Raw genomic sequence first — 22,550 nt, 5'->3', positions numbered from 1 at the left:
TGTTGAACTTTAACTTTGAGTGTATTCGAGGACGAAGTCGCGAGGTTTAAAGGCGATTCAATCACGGAAATTTTCATCGAAATTTGAAAAACGTTTATCTCACCGGTCGCGGTAGGAATGGCGCGAAAAAGTTGCTCGCTTTTTCAACTTCTCTTCTAACGAACTCGAGTTTTCTCTTCGCTCGATAACAAAATTATTTACTCCAAGCACCAATTACGCGTAGCTTATCGTTGACGTATTTGATAGAAACTCCATCGATAAGCGTGTTCTTATATCCGAGGAGGATGTCGCTTAAATATTTGTTTAAAAATAAATTGGCTCGAGATTGATTTTGTAGGAACATAGGTTGCATAAAATAGACACGTGACGCAAATGAAAGATGAGAAGGGTTCGTAATAGGTCATGGGCTCGTGTGGGGTGTGAATGGCGAATTATTAATAATAAAAATTGATTGCTTCGAACGATGGCTCGTTGCAGCGAATCTTCAAGGCCTGCGCCGATCGAACGAATCCTTGGAACGTTGACCGAGCACTCGTTTCGAAAAATTCCTCGAACGATCGATTCGTCAACGTCATACTTTTTACAACGTTTTATTTAACGAACGCTTGGTTTTGTCTAACGAACTGTCAGCTATCAAAGAACAGAAAGTTGAACCCGAACAATTTTTCGATAGAGAACAGTCGATAGAGAAGATCGGTTTCTTGGGCCGAGTGCAAAAAATTCCTCCATTACTTTCCCCGTTTAAGATTACATACTCGTGACTTTCGACTTATTTTTGCAGCGACGTTTTACCTTGGCTCGTTCGAGAAAACAAACGTTTCTGTCCGTTTTATCCCGCATATTTTCCAATGCAAACTATTTTCTGCGCGGTGCATGCGATTATTTAACCAACTTTTATTTATACCGGAGATCTGCATCGGCGCGGAGTGAAAACAATGGCCGGGATAAATTCGATCGAATCCAGTCCAGCTGTCGCCGAGCGCGAAGGGTGAAAACGCGAAATCTCGACAAAGTCGAGCCGGATGGCTAACGAAAGCGGTAAATATAACGCGTTTCGAAAGAAAGACGTTTCGAGGATATGTTCGCAGGTATAGAAGCGCATATAAAGGGGTCACAGACGTAAAGGTATATTCCGCGATGCAGTAGCTCCGCGTATCTCTACTACCGTCGAGCTTACTTGTTGCTTAGCGACTATATCTCCTTTGCTTAGCGCCGCTACGAAACGGTCGAGGCTCTCGTCTCGTACGATGATCGAGGATGTACACCGTATACTCTCGTAGAGAGGTCTACCGTCGCACAGTGGTCTGGAGAGCGGTATTTCGTGGCAAATGAGCGACTATCGAACACGTTAAAGCAAACTCTTGCATTAATTCTTTATCTTTTATCTCGATTCTTTTTCTTTTATCTCAATTCTTTTTCTTTTATCTCGATTCTTTTTCTTTCATCTTTCGTATCTCTGTTACTCCCTGTGGCTATAATGTTGTGACACCACCGATACCGAGATTGAAACGTTTCTATTCCTTCCGCCTTATGTCCACGTGATGTGCTGATCCACGTGATTCCTTAATAGAAATCAATATGGAAAAAGAAATCACGATAAGGAAGGAAAGTAATTTTTTTTCTTTCCGTTCCAAGCTCCTCTGATCACATTTCAACAAATACGTACACTCGTTATCTGTGTGTCGATGTCGGTGTAATCTTAATTCGCATTACGGTCACATTGACGCGTCTTCGTTCATTCTTCCTGTTTCGACAGTCGATTCGCACTCGGCATTCGTTGCGTTTCGCTACGATGAACCTCGCCGTGTTACGTGTTACGAATTTCAATGGAAATTTGATGGCAACGTAACGGGCGGCTTTGTTTTTGGCGTTTTACATTCGTATCGCGAGCGGGTTCTGTAAATTTACAGTTTATAGCGTTACGGCAACGTTGAGTCGGCGCGATGATCGATGCAAGTTTTCGGTTAATGTGAAAATTATGGGTTTTCTTTTTTAAATAGGATGGTGGGTTCGAATCTCCGTGCCTTATATTTCGTTCAGACTGCTACGATAGGTTTGCGGAGACGCCGATCTTACAGCTCCTTTTATAGCACGCCTACTTGAGAAAATCCTAATATCCGAGAGAACAGTGCGTCCGTATCGGATCTGGTCTCCGCGGTGTATCGGTAGAGGGTTATCCGATACGAAGCTAGCGAATCGAAACGAATCGATATCGAAACGCGAACCTACTCGACGGTCGCGCGCTATACTACGACCATTCCGTAATCTCTCTTTGGAAATCGTCAACGGGGCTCTCCAAGTTAAGGAGCCTCGGACGCAGACACGGTAGACACGGTAGACACGGTAGACGAAGGAAAAAGACAGAGGGGATTGTAATTGCCGTGGAGCGCAGTTCGAAACTCGGATCCAGCGTCAAAGGGGCCGCCAGGCCAGCGGCAAGTTTAGCTGTTGCACGAGCGAAACGAAACAAAACGGACGACTTTCCAAGAGTAGACTTGTCCGGGCAATCTATTCGACATTATTTCGAAGCGTATAGCACGGGTTCGGCGGAGAGAAAGTCTCCGGATGAGATCTACCATCTACCGTCTGTCGTCTACGATGGATTAACCCTCTCGGGAGGATTCCGTACATTAGCATCGACAGTTCTCCGACACCGGACTTTCTTCGCTCCAGAAATTGAAAGTCCGCTTTCCGTCTTCTTATTTATCCACTGCTTTTTTCCCCGACTGAAATTCATTTTTAACGCAATGTTCAAACCCTAAAGCACCGGTTTATGTAAACAGGCTGAGTCGCGAGATGAATTTTTCGTAATAGATTTCAACGAAAAATCGAACAATTATTATTACAAAGGTGTAAAATCCAAATCGCTCCTCATCATTATCCACAACGTGACACCGCGTGCTCGCCTAGCGAGCGGTCCCTCTAGAAAGTTAATATTTGAGATCGAAGCGAGTTACGCTAGGTTCGATATCGTGAATAGTTTAGCAATGGAGTCGTTTACGAGCCGCGCACGTCGAAGAATTACGTCGGGTACGAAACGTCGTCCAAGTTTCGACAGAACGCGGTGATTCGATTAGCCGCGATCACTCCTCGATTTTCCAAAAGTTGAAAAATCAAGCTGCCCGTAAAATATCGGTGGTGTCGAACGCAGATGATGCAACAGCATTAATAACGCGTCTTACGTGATCAACGTCACGTTAGACCATCGCCACTGTGCTCTCCCGCTTTGCCACCGAATCGTGCGTCATTTCAACAAACAACAAAATCAACATGGTTAGAGTAATTTCGAAGTACCACAAAATTCACAAGAACGGGAATAACATACGGGAATGTAAGGAATTGCTATTAGAGCTACAAGAGCAAAGTTAAATAGCGAAAAAATGAACAATAATTATTTTCGATTAAAAAAAAAAAACGGATAAAAGAAAAATTCGGCTCATGGTGCGACTCGCGTCATAGAATGGGGACAAAATCAAAGTTTTCTAGGCGGAAATAGAAGAAAAAAAATTAAGCGTCACTTTGAAAAAAAAACCATCTAATTTGGTCAATTTTCGGCTATAGCTATTTGAAAAATAGAAACTCTTATTTTTTTTTTAAATTCATAACTTTTTTTACAATTTACACTTTCGTACAATACACTTTTACAAATTTCACGCTCCCTCAAGTTTATCCTGTGTAATCACCAGACCGCGGATCCTTATGCAAAATAAAATCCTCGTAAACGTACCTATAAAACTTCAACCTAAACAGGAATTTATTTTATTCTGCAAATATTATAACACGAACTTTACTTTCAATCTCTTTTATATTTCTGCGTATTGTTTGCATTTTGTAGGTTCCTGCGCATTCGAATTTCTTATAAATGCATAAAGATCCGCGGTCTAGCAATCGGTAAGAAAGTTTGGCCGAACTCGAGATGCCCCCTCGGAAGAGGCATTCGATTCGCAAAGAGTTAATTCGAAGATCCGCGAGTCGCGTGACGGAGCGTGTTTGTCGCGGAGACTGAGCACCGCTTGCGATCCACCGCAATCGTTGGAAAAGAGGGGGCAAGAAAAAAAGTAGAACGGAGTTTCCTTGGTACGGAGGGAGGTTCCAGCTAACAGTTATCCGGCCCTGATGCTGGTCTGTGGCCTGTGGGCTGCGAGCTCCTTCGACCGTCTCGCGTCTCGCGTCTGGCGCACACGTACACACGCGAGCCCCATTTTCAATCGCACGACCGGTTGAGAGATCGAGATCTTGTTTTCTCTTAGCCTTCCGCTCCTATGCTTTCCGATTTAACTTGGTTCGCACCTGTTTTCGTCGGCCAAGATAATAGCGCCGATCAACCAGCGACGATCGATTTGCTAACCGCGAGAACGGGACGTCTTGCTGAAAAAAGAAAGAAAATTAATTTCACGTTGCCGAGGCTCGTTTGTTCGTCGTTAGAACGTGAAATATACGAAAATAACGGAAACGAGGCCCGATCCGTACCGCGGAACGTCATGTGCGCGTTGCATCGTTTCATTTTTCTACCTAACGGATTTTCCGTTTGCTTTTACTTTTTCTGCCATCTCGTTGACGAACTACGGCAACTGGCAATTTCGAGCTTCGTCCTTTCTCGCGCTTGTCGCTCGGACGTGTTCTCTTCCACGAGATCAGCGGTTTTATGCGAAAACCAGTTTCTAGTTTACAGTTTTAATGACAAAAGCGTTTGCGTCGCGAGCGATATCGCCGTTGCTTTAGATTATCGTTCAGCCCGACAAACAAGGGAAACACGTTCGACGATATGAATTCCGACTCTGGAGGGGAAGTCATCTCGGATTCGTTTCATTCTGTCTAGTTTTTTCGCTGAAAAATTCTTTATCCCTTCGAGGAAAATTCCCTCGTCCACTGGTCGGTTAAGCGTCGAGACTTCCATCAGCGAGCTTTCCGCATCGCACGCAAGCTTCTATTCTGAAATCGTGCAGCTCACAGCTTTGAGTTGAGCACCTCGCGAGCGTCGAAAGAAAAGTAGGCAGAATGGTTCTACAAAACAGTTAGATGGCCCTGATATGTTAGTAAATCGCCAAGTTTCACGACTCCTCTCGTCTCGACGCGAACACGCATGCCCATTTTTATTTTTAATACATTCGAGTCGAGTCGAGTAGCCCCGACATTACGTTTCCGCGATTTCCATCGTTCCGTCCATTGTCTTCGTATCTTGCACGTGCAACTTCGAACGCATCGGGATCGGGGAAATCTCACACTTCGGGCCTGTGCGAACGCGCGCGATAAGAGTGTTCGTACCGACTGCGTGCGATCGAAAATCAAAGATATCGACAGATTCTAGACAAGAGTACTTGCACGGTAGAAGAACCCTTGATCACGAGTTGTTTTATCAGGAAAAATAATATTATAATCCCATTGATACTACTCGCGGACTAGTCGCGGACACAATTTTCATTAACTAAAATCGATGAAATTTTTACGAACACGTGCAAACATTTCTCTGATCCGATTTCTCGAGAGCGTGCGTGTACGCCCTTCCCGGTCAAAGAGTTAATAAAAAGTGGACCAAGGACCTGAAAAATGTCGCAACTCGAAGAATCGAAAAATCGGATGGTACGTGTTGGTCGTTAGGACGAGAGTTTAGTTCGGACGTCGGAGTTGCGTCGCACGACCGCGACCGGTCCGAGAGATCAAGATCCTCGTTTCTTTCGAGCTGTCGATCTTTGGCCTCCCCTCCCCCCCCACACCCTCTCTCTCTCTCTCTCTCTCTCCTACTCTGCCTTCGTGCTCGTCATGTTTACACGGACGCTTAGACCTTCTAGGATGTACACTCCTGGACAAAACGACAGCGCGCGGGTTTGCTATCGTTAAGCGCTCGAGCGTAGATTCAAAAATTTCCAAAAGGGTAAACGAATGGTATCTAAACATCGCTTCCTCGTTATCTCTGTTTACCACGTGTTTATCTTCGCTTTCGAGTAACATTCGATGGCCTCGGCGGGCTAGAATTTTCCAAAACGAGTTTCGCAGGCCGAGCAGGATAGTACGCGAGTTCGAAGCGACCCTATTGATTTTAGAGAAGCAAGCCGGCTGGCTTACACGCCGTAATTTCCCCCCTTCCTCTCCCGTTCCCCTCCCCTCCCCAGTTTCCACCCTTCGCCCCCCGTCGTCAAGTTTTCGAGAAGGGTCACCCCATAATTTGAATATACGACACCCCTCGTGTCCCCCCCCCCCCTCCGCCCTTCTCATGAATTTCGAGTTTGCGAGTTTGACCAGCACACGGGTCATTTTCCATATAGAGTTACGCGCGGCTCGTTTTGTTCGTTCCGTGTTTCTTTTCCGTCTACATCGTGGAACGTGATTATGCCAACCATATTTTTCAACGTTTTCGACTTTTCAGATCAACTTATCTCATCAGATACCACGAAAACATTATTTCTTCACAAAAACAAATTTCAACAACGGGGTTTTTATAAACGACAGCTCTGGGTATAAAAATACTTGGACCGTTTATTTTGAAAGTGTCCGCAAGTCCATTTTCTTTTGTTTCGAGAAAATCGAAGGACGCGTCTGTTAGTTAAAAAATTTAATTTGATTACGTAAATTTGTTTTAGGCGTGTTTTACTAAACTGACGTATACTTGCGTATGTATACTAAATGGACTTGCACCACTTTCAAAATTAGACAATCGTAAAAATCGTTTAATTTCGAAATTTAATTTAATTTTGAAAAATCAAACATCACTTGAAATATCGTATTAATCCAATTTTGTTTACGAAGAATGACACGATATAAAAGAAAAGTAGTGAACCAATTTTAAATTGTACGAAACATGGGAATTTTTTAAGAGATTAAACACGGACCAGTTATACGTAAAAAAAATTTACATTGAATTAAGCATGAATTACACCACGGGGCGGCGCGTCGGTACACGCCGTCTGACGAACGCGCGAGCGTGAGCCACCGGTGGTGCACACCGCCCGATGAAAGAGTCAAGCGCGAGAATTACACGTCCAACCGCTACCGGTTGGCGAAGCGTTAAGAATTGTACATAACTACAAAGCGTATCGACTTGCATCGAAATACGATCGGGACGGTTTATTTGTTTTGGTGGCTGAGACCAGACACACGATCGGAACGTTAATATTGCTTCGGTGGCGGAAGGCAGGCGTATGACCGCAAAGGGTTCATACGGATGAAACATCTACGCGTCGTATGCAGTGTACAAAGTTGCGTTTGAATTTGTTTCTTTTCTGGTGTTTTCTAACCGCGGATGTTTATGCAAAATCATGCTTTCGCGGATACGGAAAGGCACGTTGTCTCTTCTTATTCGTCTGCAGCCTTTGATACATGGCAAGATATAAAATATATGATACAGTCAAGATTCCCGTATCCGTACCAACGTGCCAACATGTCCTACATATCGTTACGAGTAGAATTTGCGCGAATTAAAGTTTATTATTTTTAACGTTAACCTCTTACTTCTTTTCTTATTAATTTCATTTTAAATCGATCGCCGTACTTCTTATACCGACTGTAAAAGCGAAACGAATAGAATACAGGAAGAAGTCGGAGTGAAAGGGTTTTAAAACCTTCGTTATACTTTGTCCCCGTTCCTTAAAAGAAACGACCATAACCGATGGAAAATAGAGGGAAAACGAATCGTTCGTTAACCATGAAATATGTAATTCGAATCTTTTCCTGTTTCCTGTTGTAGGTAGCGTCGAAGCACGTGCGTCATTTCCGACAAGTCCACGGTGACGAGGAAAACAGCAATTTGTAAAAACCGGTAAGTACATCGCGCTTAGGTTCACGAAGAATGTAAAACCGCCGGCGTTGCATGAATTCCTAAAGTATGCATGTATACGAACTTTACCGGAGGCCTGTGCATATACGCAGGGAACGAAGCCAGCCAGAATAATCTGAGTTTATTGATCGGCTCTTAGTTGCCAACTTGGCAACGGCAAACTTCTGGAATTACGAATGAAATGTTCTACATAACGAAACGGTTCGCAAATCAGGTCTTTCGTGCCCCTTCCGGTCCTAGCTACCACGGGAATTTCGTCTCCCTTTGCGAACGTTTACGTTTCGACTATTTCAGCGGCGACGCGTAATCGATGACGAAACGTTCCCGCTTCCTTGAGAGTCTAACAGGTTACTCGTTGAGGATCCGAACGATACCACGGTAAATGGTTCAATTTCGGAAGGGTGGAGATACTTTCTTTTCCCAAAGAAATGAACATTCAAAGAATCGGCAGATTATCCAGCCTGTTACTAGACTTTCTATAATTACGTTATACTTCCGGCGAAACGATGAAAGCTACTCGACGCAATTTAATAGAATCGACGCCGACGCCGACGCCGACGCGGACGCGCGAACGTCCGTAGACGCAAAAACAAGGGAACGAGATACAAGTGGCCGGGTATCGGAATATTCACGATCCGAGAGCAAGCGATTCATACAGGGGTGTCCACGCTAAAGTGTCACAAACGCATATTTCAATAACTATTGATGACACGAAAAATTTGTTTACGTGTAAATCGCAGGATACAATGGACTCTATATTATGGCGTAAACGAAATTTTTTTTGTATCATTAACCCTTTGCACTCGAGGGGACACCCTGTAGAGAAAAGGACAGGAAAGAGGAACAGCTTACTGACAGCACCTTTGTTTTCGTTGCGAAACTAAACGCATTAATCTGCAATCCGCAACTAATCCTCGACTCGCTAATGAACGGAATATTCATTACGATACGGGATACGGACCGTCGGACAGTCCCTTTGACAAATATTAATTATCAGCTACGATTAATAATAAACACGGCCGTGGGCCGTATCGATCGGCCGCGGCTTATAAAATACGCGGAACACCCTTGGTCGCGTAAGTTGTTGACTATCGAATCCAATTCCGTTGCGACAATTGCGTACGCGACGTTATACAACGCGAATGAAACTGACAATCTCCCTCAGTATTGCAATTAGACGCGTTTACGCGACGCGACGAGCGAGCCAGATTTTCAAATATCGAAATTAATCGTACGGTTGGCGACTTTAACCATTTTACAATCCGTAGCTTCGTTTCTAATAGCTAGCTAGAACATGTGTACGTATTATTATTTCCGCATCCGCTCCGTTGCACATTCTGTACAAAGTACTTTCACTTATTTTATGCGTTACATCAACCTTGGTTATGAAAATGTGCTCTCGTCTACCGACCAAACTCATCCGTTTCGTTATTCTAGTAAAAAGGAGTCGCGCTTTAAACGTTACGTTACATTTCTCGATCTAACCTTTCTTAGCCGATCTAACCGACTCCGTATTTTCGCATATTCCAAACCTTCCGAACTGGTACATCCACCGCGATTTCCCCGGAATCCCTTAATCGGGTTGTAAAGGCGCAAGGAGAGACGAAAGGGTAAAATTCGATGACTAGGCGTCCAGGTATAGTACTTGCGTACCGTTATTAAGGATGCCAGCAAGCGACACGTACTTCACTTTCGTTTACGACTTAATCGTAGGTCCGCGAAAGATTTGACGGTACTGACAATAAGACTAATTAGGGATAGAGACAGCATTATCGCGATACTCCCTGGCATTATGTCACAAAATTATCCCCGCTAATTCCTGAAACCGTACTTGTCGTCATCTGCATTCCGCGATTAACGACGGCACCACCCCTAACGAGTCGAGAGAAATAACATTCTTACACTTTCTACCTTGTCATTCTGTCTACGCATCGATCGAAGGTTTACGCGATCCAAACGATACCAAGCGCGATAACATTTGATCGATTGCGGCCTAAACGAATACAATGCCGCCAAGTTATCCAGAAGTTCAAAATTCGTAAATAATTAACGTAGGAATTTGTCTACTTGTTTAGTCGTACTAAAACTGTTAGTTCCAACACTTAAAAGTTAAAAGTGTTCCCGATGTGGTCGGTTTTAACAGTATTAGTAATTTTAGATAAAACCGTCTATCTCGATTTGATACATTGGTCAAGTATAACGTGGTAATGTTGAGATTTACAGAAAATTGTTGAATATCGTTCCATTGGTACCATAGCATTGTTCTCCGAATATTGTGCGTGGACGATACGGTGCAATAAAAGTAACTCCAATAGTGACTCACGATAGTCGGATATGACAAAGAGGGAAGCTTATGAGAACCCCTGACTCAAATCGTAGAAGCTCATAAATAGAATCCGTGAAAAGCGAGGGGACTCGGTAGGGGTCGGAAGGGGTCGGAAGGGTTACACACAGCAGGCAGCCGACTGTTTTCGATAGCGAGGCGAGGTGAGTCGAGTCGAGTCGGGTCGAGGCGGCGCTGTTCTGAAAATCGGCCCTCGCAGTCGGTTTTATACCAAAGGGCGGTCCAACTCATCGTGCGGGTACATTTTATTATTATGCATCTCTTAGCCGCCTGCGTTAGTTTGATATTATTAGGGCCTACGTAGCGGCAACTATCGAGGGTAGCAATGCTCACCGGGGGATCGCGAATCGCAAATCACCCTCGGCCATCGGCTATGTAGACTGTACGTATCCTTTTATCGGGCTGAGTTGGGTAGGGGAATACTCCAACAGCGGTAGAATGAAATAAACGGGGGAAATTGCGAGAAAATCGATACCCGAAACTCTGCGCTTTCCTGCCCAACGAAGGGAAACACGAGCAAAACGAACTTTGCGAATTTCGCGACAAATCCAACCGTTTCCTTCTACGCTACGGGCACGTTTATATCTCTACTCTCATTTAGAATTACTCGAATTCGACGCGATTTGCGAGAAGAATATCGAGTAACTCGCGATATTTCAACTCGGTCTTTTTCTTCCGAAGCGCGCACTTTACACCAAGTATATGTATTTCGAAATGTGTTTATAAACGTTACAACTTGTTTCGCAAATAAAAACGCGAACAAAGTACGATTGTCAGCCATGCGGAATTATTACTAGTTTCAGCTTGTCGCGGTGTAAATACTATTTTGAAATATGTCATTATTATCCATATCAAGGGGTATCAATAATATCGCTATTCTAATAGTACAAAAATAGTGGAGAATTGACTTTTTTTCATTTAGTTCAAGGAAAACAAACGATATAGAATTCTAATTTTAGATTCGCATACGATACTTGCAACGATAGTATTTCCAACATGCGTTAATTAAAAAGGTGTGCTAAAGGAAGAATTCCATCGATAAGAAAAACGATACGAGAAAACATGTTTTGACTCGTCTATAATTCCAGTCTTGGCTTATTTAACATTGATTCTTTGTTCGTAACGTTGCCAACCGATTGAAATATTAAAGCTAAGGGTGGGAAAGTTTCTAAGGGACTATTTTATTGATTTTCATTAAAATGAACCTTTAACGCCAAGTACGATAAAAAGAAATTTATCGTTTCCAGTTCAAGGGAAAAGAGGATCTTTCGAAGAAGACGTTACAACTGTTACGAAACAACGTATCGCTTTATTTTTCTCGTAACGTATTCGAGAAAAATACGTAAATGATTCTAATCGAGCGTGTCGAAAGTATTTTTTCCGATTTTGAAATTTCACGCAGACACCGTGTGCGTAGGATGTCGTCGGTGACTCGATATTCGGTGAAATGTGTGGGGCGTTCGGAGTCGCCCACTCGTCGTCGGTCGACATTGTTCGAAACCGGTTGAGAACCTTTACCGCGCAGACGATCCGTATTCGGGACGCAGCTGCAAACGTTCGCGCATCAAAGAACGCGCAGATTGCGAGCACGTGACCGGCAGCCATGGTGGGAAACGGAACGAGCGAATCGGAGAGCGATTACCATCCCCTCTCCGGACTGCGCGAACAAAGAGACAAAGCTACTTGGTTCGTGTCGACGGTTGATGCCATTAGAAAGTCGTTGGCAGTTGGTGGGTGCGGTTGCTCCGCGAGGTAGAGAAAGGTGCGTCGGTGTAGGCTTGGCGAGAAAGTTTATCCGCGACGGTTGTAAAGTGTGTACGGAAGGTGTGAAGGAACGCGAAGAAGCATAGAAGAGGAAGATCAGAGATTGAAAGAACGGCGTTGCGTTTGAGTTTGAGTTAACCATTCCACCGTTTGGTCGATTCTCGCTGGCGCATCCGAGGAATCGAAAAATCGATTCGGAGCTAGTTTAACGAGCGAAAGAAATTCCGAACGCGACGTTCCCGAGTAACGAGGGATTAAATTGGCTCGGCCCCTACGAATTCATCTGGTATCGAGCGAAGCTACGACCATTGCGAGAGTTTTCGCGTCGAACGAACGAGCCGGTTGTTGCGAAATCGTCGATTTTCGTAAAAGAATTGCTTAAAACCGACCGGTATTTCTTTTTCGCGCTGGAGCGTCGACGAACTAATACTAAACGCGATCGTGCGACGTGGCCGCGACGCCATTTTGTGAAGATTGCTGTGCGCGTCGCGCGATCAACAACGGCCTCTCTCGTCCCGTGACCCACCATCATCGAGCCGAGGAAGAAAGAGTGTTTCTCTTGGATCGTCGCGGCGTCGTCTCTCTCGACAAGATCGGTAGAGAGGAAGAAAAAAAGGTGGAGGCGGAAGAGAACTGGTGTAACATTATCATAGCTCGTTCGACCTGGGTTACAACGCGTAGCAACCATGAGACTAGAAATTGTGTCAGCGGCGGATTTTTTGGTGCATCTGCTCCGTATTCAGACGGGCCAACTGTCGGAGCGTCAACTCGAAATGTTCAAATCGTCGTTGACGGAGGTCCTACGTCATCGCTACAGGGATCACTGGTTCCCGGATCGTCCGAATCGTGGTTCCGGTTACCGTTGCATACGCATCAACGGTAAAATGGATCCCGTGATCGCGCAGGCGGGCGCGAACGTCGGGTTGCTGCCCACGGTACTGCACAGCTTGTTCCCAAGCGAGCTCACCATGTGGATCGACCCGTCGGAGGTGTCGTATAGAATCGGAGAGAACGGATCGATTTGCGTTTTGTACGAACGAACGGAACCCGTGCCGGAAGAATCGCACCATCAACTCCAGCATCAGCATCAATTGCAACACCAGCATCAACACCATACTCAACACCAGCAACAACAACAACAACAATTCGAGAGCTGCAAGGACTCCTTGTTGCTCGAGCATTCGCAATTCAGCGAGCAGATCGCCGCGTTCGTTTCCAGTTGAAGCGTTTATTGGCATAAGTTTATCGGTACGACGATGCTAGGCGTCTCGCTTAATTTCCATTGGACGCGCATCACGCTCTCGGACTGATCAAAGCAAAAGCACACACGCGTTCTCGTGATATATGTGATGATACGCTGCCCTGGTTGAGTGAATATTCGGCTCGTGTACACGAACGCGCGATCCTACACCATCTATGTATACTATACATATATATACACGTCAAATCTTTGACCAAGCTGCGCAAGTACGCGACGGCGTCGCTTGCTATTTCGCGCGCGCGCGCGCGTCTCCGATCGAGAGACCAACAACGGTAACAAATCACCAGTTTTTCGGCCAACTTCTCCGAAGGAATTCGTCCATACGCGTCGTCCGACACGACGGCTCGCTACCGTCGCAACCACGACTGACTCTAGTCCAACCGTGCGCGAGTCATCCCGAGTTTTCGTTGATACCGTACGAAACGGGATACTCATGGCGGAAGATCATCATCATCGTTTAACGTACGAATAGAATGGCCGCGCGTTCGCGTTCACGCGCAACGACTCATCCAGGAGCGGCGGTCCTCTTGCGTCCCGGCGAGTCTCGCGAGAAGATCCGGCTTTTTCCAGTTTCGAGAGGTACCACCAGTGCCCGACGAGACTGCCTGCAAAGTGAGAAGAAAATCTGGGCGAGTTCCGGCGAGGATCTCTCTCAGCCCGACAAATTGATCTCAACCTCCTCCAGCGTATTATCGCGAATCCTGAAGGGAAGGTACGCGGAGCGAGGAACAACGAACCAGTCTGACCCTCTTCTCTCCTCTGTTCCGGAGCGAGGACAACCGTAACGAGCCTCTCTTCCTCGAGAACATTTCAACAATGTGTTTTTACCGTCGCAAATCTTTTTTCTTCCACGAACTTTCTTACGCGTCGATCCAACGGATCCCCCGGTGTTCCGATGCTTTCTGACAGCATGCTCTCTCCACTTTGACGGACAACAACAACAACAACAACAACGTCGAGGACAACGATCGAACGGCACTGCGAGACCGTCGTCTCCTGTTTTCGAGCCGATGCGATGGGAAAACTAACAACTTTATCTATCCTCTCTTTTGTCGCGGTGGTCGTCGAGGATTGTTTCCTCTGATATCGCCACCGAGCCACACACGAACATCAGACACTGACAATTTCCGATAAACAACAAACCGAATGAAAACAATAGAAAACAAACCCGTATATTTTATGTTGCCACGTCGTCGAACACACACACAGGAGAAACCCGTTAATCCATACAATTTCTGATTCTCTTCAGAAATTTATGCCGAGCTTCTCATGGAACTCGTTAGCAACGACGACATCACCGTCGGCGTTATCGGAAACTTAGGAGCGGATCCAGATTGTCGTTTTTGGATCGTTCACCGTCATCGTTTTCATTGGTCGTCGGACGTCGAGCGATCCCAAGCTCGGCCCACACGTTGGTATCGTTAACGTTACACAGTAAAAGAAAACACACGTTACACTGCATACGTACAAACCTTTAACAAAATGCGCGAGTTTATATGTACATATATATAGGTATTATGTATGTAGAAAGCAGTATATACGTGTAAGTGGGCGAAAGAGAAACTCGCACGTATATTTTGTGTCAAATTGTATATTATCTGTTTTTGTGAGCGGAGAAACACGGAGAGTGAGAGTGAGCGAGAGACAGAGAGAGAGAGAGAGAGAGAGAAAGAGAGAGGGAATGCACGAAGACGAATGAAAGGTGAGCGGCAGAGGGAGAGAAAGGGAAGCGTGCATGCGTGCAAGAAAGGGAAGCAAACAAATATGAGGTAAAGAACTGTGATTATCTTGGAATGAAGGGAGCTCGTATTTCGTGCATGTGCCGTACAATTATCTTTTCTGGTGTTTCGAACGTGACAAAAGGGGTCGATCGAATCGAGGAATGCATGTTGTTTACGCGAATGAGAAATTAATTAAAACAAACGGTCATTTCGATAAAAGAATTCGCACTTTAGGTAACAACGGCGACAACTCAACTGTCGTTTCGTAATTATTTCTTTAACTTCCGGCGTTTTATCGACGTTTATTCCGATCAAGCTTTGTCGTTGACAACCATTTTTTGAGCGAAGCGTATTCGTTCGGGAGTTAAAATGTGATCGTGGCTTCGGATGATTTGTCTACTCGGTAAATAATCGGTTTCTTTAAAATAGCTAAAAGACGCGTCGTAATCGTTGCAATACTCCGCGAATGCAATTAAAATAACGCGTAGAATAGAGTCGAGTGTGCGAGTTTTGAAAGTTTGAAGCGTGACGGTTTTTCGTTCGAGATAAAATTTCGTTCTACGTACATGTGCACGTATATGTATATGTAGTTGTGCGATCGTTTCGGGATATCAACTCCGATGGCGTGTCCGGTTTAAGAGGAATTTGGTGAATAATATAGAATGGAACGCGAAACGTGCATCGACAAGTTTGCGCGTTTTACCATCTATCGTCGGCGAGTTATCTTTATTTGCCGCGTATCTAATTCCTACGTGAGAAGATTCGAGTCTCGGTGTGCAAGAATTCGAGAGAATGATGTTCGTTTGGAGACGGTAGATTATTCGACGGTGAAGAGTGTGCGGAGAGAGAGAGAGATGAAACGAGAGCCGAGAGAGAAGTGTGTCTGCGAGAAAGAGAGAAAGATGGAGGGCAGAGGTATTTGTCGCGTTCGGTATAAAATCGGAAGGCTCTGTATGTAGCAATTATAGAAACCGTGTCTGTGATTATATTAAGAATAGAGAGACAATATAAGCAATCTCTGTGTGAACGACCTAATTAGAGGCGAATGTATTCGTGATTCCGCGGCACGCGTATACGCGCCTATATTGTACCGATATTTAAAAATATGTGTTTATAAATACGTTTACGTCCAAGAGTATGCGTGGCAATTTTAAACGGATTTTTAGATTAACCTTTTAACGATCAAACCTTTACGCGGATTGTGCATTAATCGCGTATACCGGATATATACGATACACAGTATATCAGACGGGTTCGCTTGATTCTTTTCTCTGGTTGCATGTTTTCTTGTCGGGAACGATTGACGTTTTATCTAGCAAACAAACATTAGAAAAATAGATTTGATCGTTGGGCAGTTTATCAGGGTCCGTGATACGCTCGCAGCGCGCGATAAGTTGCAATTGAAACGCAAACACGTTCGATTAAAATTGCTAAACATACCCGTCACCTTGCGAAATTCCGATAGAGCCGGGGCGCGCAGACGAGGACAAAATTGGATTTCGCTGTTTTGTTTAATTTCGAATCACAGAATGCGAACCGTATCTCTCCGAACGACCATCGACGAATCGAATTTGTCGTTCGACGAAACTGGAGAAAGCGTGAGTCGAACGGCGACGCGTAGAAATCTCGCACACCTTATAGTCCGTAGACGATACGATACGATGTGTATGTATAATATAACTTGTAAGAGCTGTAAAGATAATGTTCCTTTTTCTCTCTTCTTTTTCTTTTCTTGTCTTCTTTATTTGATTTCGAGCCATCGGAGGAAGATAACCGACGATAATAGGCCGCGCTCATCCGATAAACCGTTTGATTCGTGTACACACACAAACACACGTACAGACACTCACACAGATGTATTATCCACGCGTAAACGAACGAACACATTACACGAAACCGTATGAAATTATATCCACAGCGTGGCGAACAAGCGGAAATTCAGCGAGAAAAAAAACGTTGCGAGAATCGGAGCGAGAGTTTATTTCACGAGCGAATTGTAATTACTATATATACATATATATACGCATATATTATATATACATACAAGTTGTATATATATACAAGTTGTATATATATATATATATATATACATATATATATATATATACACAACTTGTAACTATACATAGAGTCCTTCAGGAAGAATTTGTACAAACCCGCTGGAATAATGTACCAGCAAGTCTGTGATTTTAGCTTGGTTAATTCAGTATTTTTTTAAATAAAACGAGACAAAATCAAGATAAACGATAAAAAAAAAAAGCAAGATTCGAACTTGGAAAGAGGACTCGTGCAAGGGAGAGACGCGAGCAAGAGAAAGTTTTGTATGAGAAAAAGCATAAGTCGTTTATACCGTGTTGCGTATCGAGCATGGTTGGAGGTCGATGTGTGACGCGCGTGTGTGGGAGGAAGGGGAGGTGCAAGTAGAAAAGCAAATATAGCAAAGTGCCGACGGGAGATATTTATCGCGTGTATATTTCACGAAAATTTGTACAAAAATCATCGCTCGCACGCCGACGTTGCAGACGCAAAATTTTGAATCGTATAATTTTTTTTTTTTTTTTAATTTTTAAACGCATATTATCGCCGAGGGCCGTTGCACTCCCGATTTGATTACAATTGTAAATATGATAATATACTTAACGTGTAATTTCGATCATGAATTAATCAACGATGGTGTGTGTAGAACAAAAAATGAAATTTTTTTTCTTTTCTTCTTTTTTTCTTTTCTTTTAGACGATAATTAATTATTTATTTGAACTCAAACTTTAGAGTTTTATTTGCACGTAAATCATACGCGTCTCTGCGCGAATAGTAATCGTAAAATTTAATTGGAAATGTGCACAAGTAATATTCGTCTTCCGTTCGCAATTTTCACGTACGATCCCTCCGCTTTCTCCGAGAGTTGCCAGTGTGGTGGTAAATGGATGCGAGCGTGATAGAGGAGCCGAGACGTATAGTTAGTTAGCGACAAAAGAGATACGCAGCGAACATCTGGAGACGTGTCGCGGTGGTATGTAAAGGCAATACCGCTTTCGAGTGCGTTCATGTGCGTTTCTCGTTCATCGTTGCAAAGAGCCACAATTTATTTAACACGCTGACGTTGAAAAAGTGTGTCCGGTACCGCGTCACCTGGACTTGTTTACACTCGACTAACGTCTTTGAGAGTTCGCTACGCGTATCTTTTCTATATTCGCTGTACGGGGGGGCGGGGCCTCGAACCGCAAAATAAGAGTACATGTCGCGTATCGTTCTTTTCTGTGGAATTGACGCTTTTGTTGGGACACCAGGAAGGAGAATGCACGGGCGAGAGAGGGAGAGAACGTGTTTCGAAAGAAAATTGTGCGACGAGTTAGAAAGAGTGTTTGCGAGAATGAGAGCATGCGAGCGGGTAGAGCGAGAGAGGCTACGAGAGCAAATCGAGGGAGAAAAAGAGGGATGGACGGTAAGAGAGCGTGAGGCCCGGCAGGGGTGCTCAACTCGGGTGAAGTAGGCCGTGGGTTCCATCGTGGTAATATATATAATTGTGATGCCGAATTATTGTATTAGATTAGACAGAATTCGTAGCGACTTTAACACGCGTTTCTCAAGCTAAAGAGACAAACGAGATACAAAGACACCGATCCAAGGTCATCGAGATCCGAATTCGGCGGCCCTGTTGGTCAGTGCACAAGAAAAAAAAAAAGTTACAACACATCCACACACGCGAACCGATCGCGATCGCAAGCGAGACGATCTACACGAAGAATTCTGTATAAAAGAAATTCGCTTTACCAATAGTCATACGAGAAAGAAAAAAACACACCGAGAATAATACACGTCGGAGACGTAAGATGCACATACACATGTACACGTACACATACTTTGACGAGATACATGGAACAGACACGAGGAACACGTTTACGTACACTCTCGAATCTGTAGACTAGTAGGTTTACTATTAATTATGAATTATGATTATTATATCTATTACTACATCAATGTATAATTATATTTAGTTTTTAGGTTACTATGTCTATCATTTTCCGCTTGTACATATGCCGTGAGCTCGAAAAAATTAAATCTTTATCAAATGAAATCTATAATTTTTTCGACTGTTTTTGTACAGAGATAATAAAAACAAAAAGGCCTCGTGCTTATGAAATTTCATGAATACAAAACAACCGCTGTCCAGTATTTTGATTTTTCATCGATGTCCTAATTACCGCTTCCTCTGCAGATATTTGTCAACAAACAGCTTTCATCTTTCTATAGTACGTACAATCTTTTGCAGTGGAAGAGATATTCGTCGCTTTCCCACGCGCAGGTACAATTTCTAATTCCTGGCTCGTTAACTTTTATTTACGTAAATTTTATCGTTAATGGCTTTATATAAACACGAAATATTTCATCGTCGTTGACCAGTGACAATTCTATTAATTTTTTTTTTTTTTTTTTTTTTAACATGACACATTACAATAGTATTTCCTTCGCATCTCGTAGGTACTTTTATATTTTATTGTAAACGGATTTCTACAAGGGGTTTCAGGATTAAAATTTTTAATAAAACACAATCGGTGCGGAAATATTTCTGGTCTTTTTTTATTTCCAGCGAAATAATACGCGGAGATTCCCCTCTCGTACAAATTTCTCGATTTGAATGGTTAAGAATTTTCTTATACACATGTCTGTTCTTGTATCTCTGGTCGGGGTAAGAGGCTCGCGACGAATTAATTTGTTCTAGACGTATGCCGTTCGTTACGAAAGCGACAAGTCCAGCTCTCTTTATTTCCAGGTATAAAAGGTTTACACTTCGGTTGGCCCGTGAAGCACGATCAAAGTTTTTGAAATAATCGCGATGCGTACGATAATAACGAATGTTTTCTTTGTTTCGTTTAGCAATCGAACGAAGAACGAAATACGATTGCCTCATCGACGATGAAAAATTTGTATCGACACTAACTATAAATACAACAAACTAAACGTCCACATACGTAGCCACACATGTTTAAACTCAATCTCAAACAATTATTTTATTTTTCGTAGGAACTTTTACGTTACCGGCTGCATGTAAGACCAGCGTTGCAAAAACGTTGAAGAAGAAAATGACGAACAAGCAAAAGAAGAGAACGCAAAGAAACGCTCGGGCTCGAGAGAGAACTATAGGTGGCAGGGACCGACGCGAACAGTTGGTTATTAGTAACATATCCGGCGATAGGTAAATCGTGAATCGCGAATGGTGAATGGTGGATGGGTGTGAAATTAACGGGCGTTACTCGATTGGTCTGGTAATCGTCGATGGCCGATAATCGAGCGGCTGGACAGGTTTCGCGGGAGTTGTATCGCCATTACCAATGGTAACTGCAACCGGGAGAAAGGGTATCGAGTGCCACCGCGAGAATTCGATACGCCATTTTTCCATCGACGGTCGTTCGAGCTTTCAAGTTGAAGACCAACCTCGATTCCCGTCGAGAGTACGTCGAGCGATCGACGCTCGCAAATATTAAACGTATCTAGGCGAAAAAAGCCGTTCACGCAGACGACTAACCGGTCTTTCCGTCTCTATTTGCCGGCAACAAAAATCCATTCAGGAATATCGCTGCCAAGTATCCCGACGTCGATGCAATTAATATGTCGTAATGTCGGATATGCGCGAGAGGGAATTACTCTTTTTCTTTTCGAGGCGAGCCGCGAGCGATATTCTTTTATTATATTTCACGGGGAAGAAAGATGTCTGTGTTGGCGAGGCTCGAATCGATGTCGATCGCCGGTTCCGTTTCTTTGCGCTTCTTCGGAGCGAGAGGTTCGTCGAGCGTGACACTGTTTTCGCGGAACCTAACGCACAAGAGAACCCGGGAGGTTGTGTGACTCCTCCGAGTACACCATTTGAAAGGAACGTAAAGTCGAGGTTGGGCAAAACAAGCGTCGATAACCTACTAAACGGCACGTTTCGAAGTAGAAGATTTACTGGAATAAAATGTTTGTTAAAACAAGCGTGGCGATCGTAGAGGCATCATCTGTGGCGCAAGATTTTGTATCGAGGCCTTGGTAGCTGACGTGTTAAGGTTTGTTGGTTCGGGACACGACGATGTGGGACAAATACGAGACGGTATCGCGAAGAGGAGAGGTTCTGCGACGTGCGAAATGACGGCGAATTATTGTGCCGAGGAGGAAGAGGAGCCACAAAGGATAAAAGGGTGAACAAGAGTGGGAGAGGGACGCGCGGCGGTAGAGGGGCGTTGGAGGAGGAGGCGGAGGAGGAGGAGGAGGCGACCGATAGTTGTCGTAAGGGTCAGCGTCGGTTGTTGCCCTGGCCCCTTAACGTTGCTTGGCCCGCTCGGTTATTGCTCCCCCTCCCTCTATCATTTTAGAATCGCGATTTCTGTTCAACATCAACACTCCGCGAAACCATTCCTTCCTCTCCTTTCTCTTTGGTGCAATTCCACCCGCCTGTGCGGCATCCTTGCTCTTTTTGCTCCCGGTCGAAAAGTCGACCGTCTTCGAAGGGCGAACGACGACAACGATCACGACGACAACCGTCCAACACCGAACACCAACCAGCCAAATTAACCATCGACTACCGATGTAAGTCTCGTTAGGTTTCTTTCTTACTCTAACCGAGATTACAACTGGAACTATTCGTCGAGAACTTTGCAAATACTCGATCGCTATGCTTTCTAATAACTCGCAGTCGTATTACAAGGAAAAGAAAGTACCGATGTGACTACGAAGAGTCGTCTTTAGACGATAGAGAGCACTTTAAGCAAAAAATCGAATTTTTTTTTTTTCTTCTTCTTAAAGTGCTCTCCAACGATGCGTCGTTAATTAGAAGTCAATATCGAACGTGTAAGGGTAGTTTTGAGCCGTAGAAACGGTTAAATCGATAAAATTGAATTTTCCGCTTTGTTTTCCCTGTAGCGTAAGTGTGGAAACGAGAGGGGGCTTGACGGGGTCCTCGTCGACCTTGGTCGTTACTCGCGCCGTTTCGGAAACGAGAAGAGCGTAGAAATGCTACACAGCGTTAATTAATCATTCTCCGAGCTACTTATTTTTAATAGCGAAGAATCAACGTCGCGCACGGTCGCGGCAGGCACAATGCGTCACAGTTTCGCGAATGGAAATTGCGGCACGCGATAGTAGGGCACGGCCGGTGAACAGTTCTGCCGGTGGAAACTAGACTTGTTTCAGCGAACACGCGTCTTTTGTGTGAATGTCGTTGAAAAGCAGATTTCGGACGGTGTCGCGTAACGGTAGACTTGGAGCGGGAGTTGCAGGGTGTCCGCGATGGGAACGATACCGCATAAATTATTAACCGCTCGTAAATTATGCTTCGGTATCGCGCAGCCTCGAGAAACAAGTCCAACGAATTCGGTAACCGTTCGACCATCGACGAACGACGCATTCCGCGAACTCGGCGTTTTAAACTCGTCGACTGCGTTGCGAAAGCAGAGAGAGATGTAAGGTCTTTCTTTGGCTGCGCTCGGTCCTTCTTCTGGTTCTTCTCTTATCGTTCAATTGGCAGCCACTTCTCGCGCCTTTTCCGTGCCCATGCCGGCCCATTGTCGCTCGCTCGAGGGTGCTTAGCTTTGCAGACACGTTCGCGCGCCCAGCCTCGCCATATTCGAAGGCTCGCGAAAAAAAAAATGGCGCCTTGCACCTTTCGACCGGCCAACGCGACAGTTTCCTCCATTTTCGACGCGGAGTTACGCGCAA

At 44.4% G+C, this 22,550-nt stretch overlaps 2 protein-coding genes across 2 annotated transcripts in view; both read left to right on the top strand.

Moving 5' to 3' along the window:
• Positions 1 to 22,550, top strand: part of LOC128880467 (inositol-pentakisphosphate 2-kinase) — a 49,710-nt gene that overhangs the window by 15,847 nt on the left and 11,313 nt on the right. Inside the window, exons 2-3 of the mRNA XM_054130594.1 lie at positions 7,682 to 7,753; positions 19,884 to 21,422. The gene's annotated coding sequence lies outside the window, so the exon portion shown is untranslated. The remainder of the gene's footprint in view (positions 1 to 7,681; positions 7,754 to 19,883; positions 21,423 to 22,550) is intronic.
• On the top strand, positions 11,643 to 17,417 carry LOC128880468 (protein BTG2-like). The gene has a single exon (XM_054130597.1). The coding sequence runs from the start codon at positions 12,566 to 12,568 to the stop codon at positions 13,100 to 13,102; it is 537 nt and encodes a 178-aa protein (XP_053986572.1). The 5' UTR covers positions 11,643 to 12,565; the 3' UTR covers positions 13,103 to 17,417.

Source organism: Hylaeus volcanicus, chromosome 7, assembly GCF_026283585.1.
Source record: "Hylaeus volcanicus isolate JK05 chromosome 7, UHH_iyHylVolc1.0_haploid, whole genome shotgun sequence".
NCBI lineage: Eukaryota > Metazoa > Arthropoda > Insecta > Hymenoptera > Colletidae > Hylaeus > Hylaeus volcanicus.
Note: the sequence above shows the minus strand (reverse complement) of the source record. Positions and strands in the feature narration are given on the sequence as shown.

Coding starts and splice junctions, on each gene's coding strand:
- LOC128880468 (XM_054130597.1), top strand. CDS start 12,566: ATGAGACTAGAAATTGTGTCAGCGGCGGATTTTTTGGTGCATCTGCTC.